The 12,902-nt window shown below is 40.0% G+C and overlaps 2 protein-coding genes across 7 annotated transcripts in view; one reads left to right on the forward strand and one right to left on the reverse strand.

The window, feature by feature from the left end:
• Nucleotides 1-4,367, forward strand: part of LOC111976575 (nck-associated protein 5-like) — a 57,435-nt gene extending 53,068 nt beyond the window's left edge. For all 3 annotated transcript variants that reach the window (XM_024005516.2, XM_024005515.3, XM_070448045.1), the window contains 4 exons: nucleotides 115-190; nucleotides 2,058-2,351; nucleotides 2,584-2,732; nucleotides 2,929-4,367. In XM_024005516.2, coding sequence (XP_023861284.1) covers nucleotides 115-190; nucleotides 2,058-2,351; nucleotides 2,584-2,732; nucleotides 2,929-3,192 — 783 coding nt within the window. In that variant the 3' untranslated portion in view covers nucleotides 3,193-4,367. The remainder of the gene's footprint in view (nucleotides 1-114; nucleotides 191-2,057; nucleotides 2,352-2,583; nucleotides 2,733-2,928) is intronic.
• A 70-nt stretch (nucleotides 4,368-4,437) lies between these two features.
• On the reverse strand, nucleotides 4,438-12,165 carry LOC111976576 (probable Bax inhibitor 1). 4 transcript variants are annotated; one of them, XM_024005517.3, is made up of 10 exons: nucleotides 11,000-12,164; nucleotides 8,500-8,573; nucleotides 8,301-8,409; nucleotides 8,048-8,168; nucleotides 7,856-7,904; nucleotides 7,662-7,759; nucleotides 5,833-5,912; nucleotides 5,591-5,691; nucleotides 5,390-5,465; nucleotides 4,438-5,277 (listed from the first exon to the last, which is right to left on the reverse strand). In XM_024005517.3, exons 2-10 carry the CDS (start codon nucleotides 8,553-8,555, stop codon nucleotides 5,254-5,256), a joined length of 714 nt encoding a protein of 237 aa, XP_023861285.1. In that variant the 5' UTR covers nucleotides 8,556-8,573; nucleotides 11,000-12,164; the 3' UTR covers nucleotides 4,438-5,253. The 4 variants fall into 4 exon arrangements, with proteins under 4 accessions (XP_023861285.1, XP_024003363.1, XP_023861286.1 ...); XM_024147595.2 differs by lacking the exon at nucleotides 11,000-12,164 and adding an exon at nucleotides 8,915-9,721; XM_024005518.3 differs by lacking the exon at nucleotides 11,000-12,164 and adding an exon at nucleotides 8,856-9,721.
• Nucleotides 12,166-12,902: the final 737 nt, after the last annotated feature.

The raw sequence follows: 12,902 nt of genomic DNA on the forward strand, positions 1-12,902 counted from the left end.
TATGTGTGACTATTATGTTATTATTGTTGTGTGTAATATGTATGTTTTTTGGCTGTTATTTCACTTAATTAATGTGCGTATTGAGAACTCTGTTTCTGTTTTTTCTTTACTCAGGGTTCAGAACATCTGATAAGCAACGTCCCCTCAGATGAGAATTTAGCTGACCCAGTTCACTACCCGCCCTTTGCAGGTAGGAAAATGGTCTGCTCACAGTCCTTGTTTATGGAGGCATCCAGTCTTGCTCGTATTTAGTTCATCCTTACACTTTACATAATCAAAACAGAGAATGTTTTACATTTCATAATTGCCTTTGGTACATACAGTTGAAGTCGGAAGTTTACATACACGTAGGTTGGAGTCATTAAAACTTGTCATTAAAACTTTTCAACCGCTCCACATATTTCTTGTTAATTAACAAACTGTAGTTTTGACAAGTTGGTTAGGACATCTACTTTGTGCATGACACAAGTCATTTTTCCAACAATTGTTTATAGACAGATTATTTCACTTATAATTCACTGTATCACAATTCCAGTGGGTCAGAAGTTTACATTTACTAAGTTGACTGTGCCTTTAAACAGCTTGGAAAATTCCAAAAATTATGTCATGACTTTAGAAGCTTCTGATAGGCTAATTGACATTATTTGAGTAAATTGGAGGTGTACCTGTGGATGTATTTCAAGGCCTACCTTCAAACTCAGTGCCTCTTTGCTTGACATCATGGGAAAATCAAAAGAAATCAGCCAAGACCTCAAAAAAATAATTGTAGACCTCCACAAGTCTGGTTCATCGTTGGGATCAATTTCCAAACGCCTGAAGGTACCACATTCATCTGTACAAACAATAGTACGCATGTATAAACACCATCGGACCACGCAGCCGTCATACCGCTCAGGAAGGAGACGCGTTCTGTCTCCTAGAGATGAACGTACTTTAGTGCGAAAAGTGCAAATCAATCCCAGAATATCACCAAAGGACCTTGTGAAGATGCTGGAGGAAACAGGTACAAAAGTATCTATATCCACAGTAAAACGAGTCTTATATCGACATAATCTGAAAGACCGCTCAGCAAGGAAGAAGCCACTGCTCCAAAACCACCATAAAAAATCCAGACTACGGTTTGCAACTGCACATGGGGACAAAGATCGTACTTTTTGGAGAAATGTCCTCTGGTCTGATGAAACAAAAATAAATCTGTTTGGCCATTGTTATGTTTGGAGGAAAAAGGGGGAGGCTTGCAAGCCAAAGAACACCACCCCAACTGTGAAGCACGGGGGTGGCAGCATCATGTTGTGGGGGTGCTTTGCTGCAGGAGGGTCTGGTGCACATAGATGGCATCATGAGGGAGGGAAATTATGTGGATATATTGAAGAAACATCTCAAGACATCAGTCAGGAAGTTAAATCTTGGTTGCAAATGGGTCTTCCAAATGGACAATGACTCCAAGCATACTTCCAAAGTTGTGGCAAAATGGCTTAAGGACAACAAAGTCAAGGTATTGGAGTGGCCATCACAAAGCCCTGACCTCAATCCCATAGAAAATTTGTGGGCAGAACTGAAAAAATGTGTGCGAGAAAGGAGGCCTACAAACCTGACTGTTACCCCAGCTCTGTCAGGAGGAATGGGCCAAAATTCACCCAATTTATTGTGGGAAGCTTGTGGAAGGCTACCCGAAACGTTTGACCCAAGTTTAACTATTTAAAGGCAATGTTACCAAATACTAATTGAGTGTATGTAAACTTCTGACCCACTGGGAATGGGATGAAAGAAATAAAAGCTGAAATAAATCATTCTCTCTACTATTATTCTGACATTTCACATTCTTAAAATAAAGTGGTGATCCTAACTGACCTAAGACAGGGAATTTTTACTAGGATTAAATGTCAGGAATCGTTAAACATTTTGTTTAAATGTATTTGGCTAAGGTGTATGTAAACTACCGACTTCAACTGTAGGAGCTATTATCCGAAAATGACAACATGGACATTTATCAAAATGTAACAAGTACAATTCCTCTCCTCTCTCTCTCTCTCTCTACTTCTCCCCTCTCCTACTAGCTTCTGGAGCCTCCACTTACACACTAGACAGTGGCATTGGAACTTTCCCTCTGCCTGACTACAGTAGTGGGGCAGCAGGAAGAAGCCTATCTAAGATGAGGGGGGCTGGAGCTGAGCATGGCTCCTCTGGTTCCCCAGGGAGGGTAGGAAGGAGGGCTAGGACCCTGGACAGAGAACCCTCATCCCTGGAGCAGTGCTATCAACCTCACAGAGAGATGACCACACCGGTACTGTACGGGTCTGTACTGGAGGGGAAAAGCATGAACAGACAGACAGCTGGGGTCATTCATGAAGGTACAGTACTGAGAAATATACATCACAATTCATAATATCAAATACATTATGAAATACGAAATATATCACAATACACTATATCTAATATTCAATACTCAAAAACAAACATATAGGGTATAGCAATCTGATGATTTGGTATAGGAAAAATGTTAATGAGTTTTATACAATAACAATGTACTTTATGTATGGCCTGTTTCATTTAAGAATAAAATGTATTTTGTAACCTTTGCAGACAAAGAAGCCTATGGAGCTCACATGCTGTCCCCCCACTCAAAGACCTGGACGTTCCCCAACCCGAAGACCGTTGCAGGGCCCACTGAGGTGTACCTGGCCATGGAGGAAGAGGTGGAGACTGCCCCCTATGGATCCCCATTCAGAGGGGTGGGTTGAAAACATGAAAACTATTTTCCATTTGAAATATGTGAATTCTTTACAATAATGTGTTCATGAATCATTTAGAATTGGATTATTAAAAATTAATTATGGATTTGTGACATTTGTGAACTTTTTACAAATGACTCTCTCCCCCCACCTCTCTCTCTCCTCTCTCCACTCCTCTTCCGCCTCCTCCTTATAGAAGGCCTGTGGTCCCTCTGTCTCTCGTAACATGGACCCCAGCAGTCTGCCGGTGCCGGCCCAGACAGGGTTGAGCCGACGTGGGAAGATCCGCAGTACACCCAGTGCCCCAGAGATGGGCCTTGGCCGGGAGACGGGCCTAGAGCTGGTGAGGGAGAGGCCTGAGGAAGCCCTCTCCCCCAGCCGACCCCAGGTCCTAGAGACCCCTGAGTCTCTCAGTGACTCTCTCTACGACAGCCTCTCTTCCTGTGGTAGCCAGGGATGACAGGGGGGGGAAAAGACAGGTGCTTTGCAGATCTTACTGTGGTGCTGACTGAGGCACCTTAACAGAACATGTGATATGGACTGTGCTAAGATATACCCTTTTCACACTATCGTGTCAACCCGAATCATATTGGACTGGCTCGAATATTTTCTTTTCACATTGTCCTTTCCAGAATGGTTTCAGCTTCTATGGTGGATGCGTAACCAGGCCAGCCGGATACAGCTTGGTTCAACCCAGCTTGGTTTGGCTCAGTATTGTGAAAAGGGTACAAGTGGCACTGACCACCTTTAGAAGAATATGGATAAGGACTGTGATAAGATGGTACCCTTAGGACTTACATGTATGCTTTCTCACCAGCTATGTTGCAAGGTTAACTGGAAAGAAAAACCTCTCCTCAGGATAACTACAACCCAAAGGATATAGACTATTCAGAATAACACTGTTTTATGACGGGAGGTAATTGGAAACACACTCCGCTAACCAAAATAGTTATTTAAATCATTTTAGGATTATGAAATATCAGGACAAGATGACAATATCAAACATTCTCTTTGTTGGAATTGAATATGCCTTGTTCAATCTTACTCTGACCCTCACCAAAAGATCTTACTATATTTATTACAGACTACAGAGAGCTGAACACCCTGACCATGCAAGTACTTACTACCAATATGTTCTTCTCTTTTCTTTATCAGTTCACACAATGTACTGATTCCGTTATCTTGAGCTCTTAAAAAATGAATGTTAATGTTTGTGATTTTTCGCTGTTGAATAAATACATTACAATTTAAGTATACAATTATTTGTTGATGGTGTTGTTCAGATTATGTCTCTGCAACTGACAAGAAAAGCTTTCTTGTCAGAATATGTTTTTAGTTTAGCTCACCATTCTTTGAAGGTAATAGATGCCAGCAATAATATTGTGAAAAAGAGATGTGGCTACATTATTGTCCAATTAATATGTATTTGTATTATTTATGTTAAATCAACTCCACATAATTTGGGTAATTGTCAATTTTTTGGTAATATTGTGTAAATGCAGTCACCTGGCTAAAATAGATTATTGTTTAACGCTGGATGTCAATCTTGAACAGCCAAGATGTCAACATACTTTTTAAAATGTTATGATTATTTCTTGTGTTCTCACTGAAGCACAAATAAATACAAGAAAATTACACCATATAACTTGCAATTGAAATGTGTATCAGCATGTTTGCATGCATGTACTGCAATGAAAAAAAGGCATTTAGTTAAGCATTTTTAAATGTATTTAAATAAATGTATCAAATTAGATTATCATTATTACACTTATAAAATGTGTTTTTCACAGAATACAGATGATCAAAACATGAAAGAAAATACAAATTGGCAAAAGTCTTGTGAGAGAATGCATCGGCAGTTGGTCCATCTATTCTACAGCCTTGACCAGTCCTTTTTGTGCCACAAAAGCTCACCATAAAGTGCACTAAATCTTCATGAAAGGTCATCTGAATTACCAAAACGGTACCAAGAGATTGTTTATAAGGTTATTCTTCAAGGTAACATACATAAGTGGAGCAGTAGACAATAATAGAAAAAGCTCAAGGAGAGTGGCGCTCAAGACTATCACGGGTCATGATGTCAGTCACATACTTTCTAGAAACTAAACAAAACAAAAAAGATTGCGGGAATAGCACTGACAACGAACCAAAATATTACGACTTAAAATAAAACAATGATTAATCTCCAAAAGCTCAAAACAGCCTGCCGAAAAATCTTGTATTTGTTTTTTTAATGGCAAAAAACAACAACTGTTCAGACAGCTCTGCGAATGTAGGCCTTCATAGAACAACTACTCCCTCTACAGGACAAGCATCATCACTGCAGCAGCAGCTTAAAATACAGCCTTTAACCTCCTTTTGCAAGCTCAAAACAAAGCAAAAAAAAACTATATACCATAAGTTAACAAAGAACGACGAATAGTAAAAGGACCAACAGCATTGCAGACAGAGGCTTTGTTGCTGGTTCTGTTCCTTGTCACAGATCATTTTTTATTTGAAACTTCAATTGGATTTCTTCCATTTACTTCTTTTCTTTCTTCTTGTCCTGAAAATATAAAATATTATCACAATTTGCATATTGTGAAATGTGCTTATATGAGGAAAAAGTTAATTATATGATACATATTTTGTCTGTAAAAAATAAATACAAAAATTACCTTCTCATTCATGGCAAGAAGAATCATGAGTTTTCTGAAAATGGTCACAAAGTCGAGGAACAGGTCCACGCAATGCCTTTCAAAAGACAGAAAAACAATTACTTCATTGCAATTACTTAATATATTATTTTTCCATTCTACTACATCAGTAAGTAAAAAGCTTTACGACTGCTTATTTGGTGAAATGTTGAAAAGACTCACCAGACGTAGTCCTTGTCTCCGTTCTCGGCTTTCTCAATGATGAGCTGAGTGTCGAACAGAACAAAGCCACACATAATGACCAGCCCCATGTACATGTGAGCCTGTTAGTGAAGAGAAGAGCCATGTTACACCTGGGTCACCTTGCTGAGACCTCACAATTATACTACACACTTCCAATGTATGAGTGGAATCACTTCACATCCAAGTCCCGAGAGAGATAGATCTATAAATATTTAGGCTACCTTGAAGAGTATTGCTGATCCAAAGAACATGTTCAACACAGACACAAGGAACAAGATGGACAATCCAGACATCAGAGTCCCTGAGACGACAACAAAGAACACATCAAAGTAGTAAATCACATGGTACATTTTTTCATATTCAGTGTATATATAGTGCATTCTGAAATTATTCAGACCCCTTGAATTTTTACACATTTTGTTACGTTACAGCCTTATTCTAAAATTGATTAAATTGTTTTTTCCCCCTCATCAATCTACACAAAATACCCCATAATGACAAAACAAAAACAGGTTTAAACATTTTAGCTAATTTATTTTAAAAAACTGAAATATCACATTTACATAAGTATTAAGACCCTTTACTCAATACTTTGTTGAAGCACCTTTGGCACCAATTACAGCCTCAAGTCTTCTTGGGTATGATACTACAAGCTTAGGACACCTGTATTTGGAGAGTTTATCCCATTTCTCCTCGAGCTCTGTCACGTTGGATGGGGAGCCTCACAGCATAGCTATTTTCAGGTCTCTCCAGAGATTTTCGATCAGGTTCAAGTCTGGGCTCTGGCTGGGCCACTCAAGCACATTCAGAGACTTGTCCCGAAGCCATTCCTGCCTTATCTTGGCTGTGTGCTTAGGGTCGTTGTCCTGTTGAAACCTTGGCCCCCAGTCTGACGTCCTGAGCGCTCTGGAGCAAGTTTTCATCAAGGACCTCTCTGCACTTTGCTCTGTTCATCTTTACCTCAATCCTGACTAGTCTCCCAGTCCGTGCCTCTGAAAAACATCCCCACAGCATGATGCTGCCACCACCATACTTATACCATAAGGATGGTGCCAGGTTTCCTTCAGACGTGACACTTGGCTTTCGGGCCAAAGAGTTCAATCTTGGTTTCATCAGACCAGAGAATCTTGTTTATCATGGTCTGAGAGTCCTTTAGGTGCCTTTTGGCAAACTCCAAGTGGGCTGTCATGTGCCTTTCACTGAGTGGCTTCCGTCTGGCCACTCTATCATAAAGGCCTGATTGCTGGAGTGCTGCAGAGATGGTTGTCCTTCTGGAAGGTTCTCCCATCTCCACAGAGGAACTCTGAAGCTCTGTCAGAGTGACCATCAGGTTCTTGGTCACCTCCCTGACCAAGGCCCTTCTCCCCCAATTGCTCAGTTTGGCTGGGCGGCCAGCTCTAGGAAGAGTCTTGGTGGTTCCAATCTTCTTCCATTTAAGAATGATGGAGGCTACTGTGTTCTTGGGGACCTTCAATGCTGCAGACATTTTTTGGTACCCTTCCCCAGATCTGTGCCTTGACATTATCCTGTCTCGGAGCTCTACGGACAATTCCTTCGACCTCATGGCTTGGTTTTTTGCTCTGACATGCACTGTCAACTGGACCTTATATAGACAGGTGTGTGTGCGCCTTTCCAAATCATGTCCAATCATTTGAATTTACCACAGGTGGACTCCAATCAAGTTGTAGAAACATCAAGGATGATGAAAATAGGATGAATCAGAGCTCAATTTCGAGTCTCATAGCAAAGGGTCTGAATAGTTATGTAAATAAGTTTTTTTTTTTTTTCAACATTTCTAAAAACCTGTTTTCTTTTGTCATTATGGGGTATTGTGTGTAGATTAATGAGGAAAAAATTATATCAATTTTAGAATAAGACTAACGTAACAAAATGTGGAAAAAGGTGTCTGAATACTTTCCAAATTAACTGTATATATCTTGACTAAATGAACATGGATTCTGTGATATAGGTGAATGACTTATGCTCCTGAAGAGCAAAAGGGTTTAAGTGAGTTAACTAGGCTATTGAATAGTGTAGAACATCTTTGTACCTCCCAGGTAGAGGTAGCTCCTACGCTTGGCGTACAGAGCACTGAGAGTGAAGCAAATGAAGATGATGGAGGTTCCAAGGAAGGCTGTCACAATGACGCTAGAGAGACCAGATAGGCAAAGACACGTTCTCTTGACTCTTCAATTGAAAAACAAACAGACTTAAGAAATGATTTCCAACAATATTCAATAGCACCTTGGGTTAATGGTAATGACAAAGTCCATTGCCGGTCCAAGACCAACACCTGGTGAGAAAGAAAAAGTACATTTGACTGACTAGGCATATTGGCCATAGTGTTCTTCATCAATATTGAGTTTTTGTTCTAATGATACTGAGATATTACAGTCAAGAATAGTCAACGATTGCTGTCTAGAGCCCTGAGTTTACCTGTGAAGAAAGCAAACCCTGCAAGGATAGCCAGTCTATTCTTCTCTGTCTCTGAGTTGTGTGGCATCATGGACAACCAAACCATCATGCCCAGGGAACACAGAAGTGACAGCAAACCACCCTAAAGGAATATGATAAAGCCAGTAGTATTTTGATTAGATATCGCTTCACCATTGACTAACATCTATCTGTTAGTTACTATCTGTTAGCCAATGTTTGTCTATTATCATGGGGTGGTGTGCTTACTGTTTACCTGAAAGAGCCGTGTGACAACATGGACATAGGAGCCTGCTGCAGCCACGAACATGCACACTGCCAAGCTGGAGTAGACATTCTTCAGGTGTAACTGGGTAGAGTGGGAACTGGGGAAAACAACATTGAGTTAACCATGTCAGTAACTTATAAACAGAGCATTATTATTTGCATTGGAAACTTGATTTAGGTCTGCTTACATTTGGGAGAACTTGAAGAGAGCATGAAATTTGATGCTGTGGTCAAATATGTTCATATTGAGATCTTGACAGATCTAAAAACAAGTCAAAGTTATTGTGTTGATGGTGGAAATGACAAAGATTGACGTAGCTAACGTTACCAACGATTCTTGACTATAGCCATCTGTGCTGTAGCCGGGCAATTCCATAGTAACGGAATTACAACGAAACTCCGATTTTTTCACTTTCAAATGTATGCCAAACAAAAACAATTGATTTCAAAAAGTTTACCAAACCATATGCACAATGACTACTTTGAACAATTTACACAGTAAACAGAGCAGCCAACTCTCCCACAACACCCTCACACGCCACACCTCATATCAAACGCATTGAAAAGTACTGCATTTATTTTCTTAATTAGTCCATTGAATACGTTTCAACTGTGCTCCAAATCGTTTTGAAATCGTAGCATCTGCGCCTGCAATTTAACATCGTGAGCGGAACTTCTATCATTGACCTGTTTTGCCACAGCACTGTTAACCGTTGCACAATGAAGCATACGATTGGTCTAGTTATGTAAGGGATCAAGGGGATTGGGTGCGCGTTTTAAAGAAACGTCCCTCAACATTAGTAGAGTGGCGCTGAATGGAGAGAGAGAGCGGTATCGGGTGACTTTATAAAACTGTAAATAGAGCAGCACAGTAGCGCTATTTTATGTTGACAACACAATTAGGTTGCTGTTACTCCCGTCCATATTGCAGAATGCAGCCTTTTGACAGCATGTACTAAAATCGATTTAATCCACACATGCATTAATCCGGGCTGTGACAACAAAAAGGCAGCAGACAGACCTARAGTATGTTTTAGCAGGGAAGTTTGGTAGGGTGACCTGAACTATGAAAATAATTTAGTCAAACAGATTGTGAACCCAAAAGTGTAAATTTGATTCTAGAGGGGAGAAAATAAATAGAAAAATTATTTGGTTAGGTGTTCAGGGCAGATTTATGTAATCTTGTTTTCATGAGTTTTTATTATCTATTTACTTTATTTAGTCTGATAAGTGGAACAATTATCCTGCTTAACAATGGGCTAAAATATAGGGTCAGCAAAACACTACTGTTATTCCCCACACTTGTTTTATTATTCCACTTCTTCATTATTTTTCCAGTGTAATCACATATTTGAAATCTGATATGCCTACTTGTCTTTAAAAATTAATTATATCAGGCTATGTATTTTTGCAGCCCTTCATGGACATTTTTTAATAAGTCATACAAATACTGAATGCTCCAGGCCTAAAATATAATTTTGGGACATTTTAGTATTTGTGCACATGCTAGGCAGAGATGGTAGGGGGATTCACAACTCATAAACACATCATATTTTGTCTATGTAGAGTAAGATGATGGCAAGGATCTTCAACTAGTTTGCATAAACTACCTGAATATTCATTAGATTATGCTTGAAGGTTGGGTGATTGAGAAATTAATTGTTAGAACAAGAACATTTTCAAACACTCAGCACTTGGGAAACATAGATCAAGAGTGGCCAACCCTCCTGAAGTGCATGCAGGGTTTGCCCAAATTACAAAATGTTTGTGTCCTTACCTTGAAAACAATATATGGAGAAGGAAACTGCAATATATGATTTGGTTACCCACTGCCATCAAGTATTAATATGAGTATTTCCTGAGCAGAGCCTTTGGGTAGTGATAACACTCCCCAGCATGTGCCCCATACAACTTTCCACAACAGGAATCAATCCCTGCTTCCAAGCTTCCCACTGTTTCTCCCATTTGCCAGTCTCTCCATCAAATGTTATTACTGTCTGAATCGTGTCAAACCACTTCAATCTTTTTTTAAATGAAATTATACTTTCAATTTCATCCCCCAAAAATGTCAAAGTAACAAAGTTGTCAAATGTTCAAAGCATCCTGAATACACCTGACCTGTGGTTTTTATTAGCCATCCTGGTCATAGGCCTAAATCATGTCAAAATAAATATAATTGCACGAAATTAGCTTTAAAACAATATCATTTTCCTTGGGGAGAACCCCCATTCTCCCCATCTAGGGGTTGTGCCAGGGGCAATTAAATTCATATAGCAAATCTCAACACAAGCTTTCTTCAAAAGTTAGCAGCCCCGAATAAATAATAATAATAAAAACATTTACAGGAAAAAAACTGTGCAGATGCTAAATTTACCGTAATTATGTTGCCAATCCCCGTCAGTTTAATTATGTAACCAAACTTTGTATCTGTACAGTTATTCCTGTAAATGTGTTTTTGTAAAATGTTCGGAGGAAATTGTTAAAAGTAGTCTTTGTACATAGAGTTGTATGGTTTGTTAAAAACTTTGAAATCAATGGTTTTTGTTTGTAATTTTTTAAGTGAAAAATCTGAGTCCGTTAACGTTACCATGGAATTGTCCAGCTACGTCGTTAATTTAATGTTAACTAGCTAGCTAGAACTTACACTCAAATACATAATGAAAACGTTATAACGAAGAAAATACATACCTAGCTAGCTTTATTTCTTGTATTTTATTTATCTCTACTTTTAATTTTCTTCCTTGTTCACTAATTGTAGCTACGTGTCAATCGATTTGAGCGTCTCAACGTAGCGACATCATCACGTAGCAACAATTATTCAATTGTGCACGCCGCCACCAACTGTACGGGTAATGAACCGAATAAAAAAACTAAAATAATAATCATCATCATCATCATCATACAAAAGACGAAAACGTCGCTAGTCCGTCGTTGTTATTTGTCCCCTGATTGCCAAGCTCATGGTTCCTACTACTAACGCTACACTCATTTAAAAAAAACACTACCCCATTCCACTACTTTGACCATGCCACAGGCCTGGGAGGACAGGACACCACAACTCAACACACCCTGTAACACTTCTGAAGTCAAATATCGTATACCCAATTACTTCTCTGCACCACAACATCTATTTTCTCTGATTTACGCGGTACAGTTGATAACCATAGCTATGAAGGCTAAGAAGCCAACCTTACTGATGCATATATCACTCGTAGACCTATCCCTCTGTGCTGGCACAGATACACTAATCACAGGCATCCTCTCAGGACCCCTCACCCTTGAACCATCCTCCTCTACTTTCTTCACTGCCTCAGCATACGACACCTGCACTACTCTGACTCTGGCCACCTCCACCTGTCTCTCTCGCACCCTCCACCTGTCTCTCTCGCACCGGACAGACACTTCCTCAACCCTACAGTTGACACACAACTTTATCCACCGAAACTACACAATCCTCTGTCCCATGTACTTCCCACATCTTGAAAATGTCCTCCTACATACTGCTGTGACGATCATAAACGGTGCACCTGAAACAGCGCCGTGGATTTAACACAAAAGCCCTAACAGGATAACTGATATCCTAAGATTACTTTGTCGAGTAAAGACTCAAAACGACTGACAGTGACTCCTGTTTCACCACCGGAACTGCGTCGCACCAAATACGGCGGGCGTCACAAACGCCAGAAATCTTCGACTTCAATTGCTCCACCTCCACACTTAACGCTACCCCAGAAAACACTAATTGCAATGGTGCCATGTTCCTAAAATCAAAGCGAGATAACAGATGTTGACCCAAGTTGCGTGACACGGAGAGCCCACTCCCTCTGGTCAGAAGAAACACAAACAAATATCACAAGTCTACTACCAATCAGGAGAATAGACTGGCTATCCTTGCAGGGTTTGCTTTCTTCACAGGTAAACTCAGGGCTCTAGACAGCAATCGTTGACTATTCTTGACTGTAATATCTCAGTATCATTAGAACAAAAACTCAATATTGATCAGCCTTCGCTGATCCAACTGCACCCAACTCATTTCCCACCACAAATGGATCCGCCAAAAGGCAAGGATCCACTATCTCAAAAAATGTCCTTTCTACTGGACCCGATACTTCTTTATCATACTCGGGCTCCGAGCTCTTCATCACACCTTCCAGTTCACTTAACTCGCACTCATTCACTTCCATTTCACCTCCAGAACTCGGTCTGGCGCACGGCTCACTTTGCACTTGACACCAATCTTCTTCAACACTCCATCTCCATTTTTGACGCCATCTTCCTCAAATTCAACTCCGACCTCTTCTTCATCTTCTTCCCCCTTCCATTCCTCCTAAGAAATCGACCTTTCTGTGTCCGTCCCAATACACTCATCTCGACACCAGCCTTGAAGCTGTCCGCTCTCTCTCTCTCTCCCTCGGCGTCCAGAGCTATAGCAATAGCAAGCGTATATGCTTGTTTTCTCTCGCTGTCACCCAAAGGCTTTGCTTATTTCGTAGCAAAAAATAATGTACATTTCTGTATATTATATGCCTCAAATCCAATGGGATGGACATATGTTTTAAATTTGTAATACAAAACATTTCACAATCTCTAC

Source organism: Salvelinus sp. IW2-2015, linkage group LG17 (assembly GCF_002910315.2).
Source record: "Salvelinus sp. IW2-2015 linkage group LG17, ASM291031v2, whole genome shotgun sequence".
Lineage (NCBI taxonomy): Eukaryota > Metazoa > Chordata > Actinopteri > Salmoniformes > Salmonidae > Salvelinus > Salvelinus sp. IW2-2015.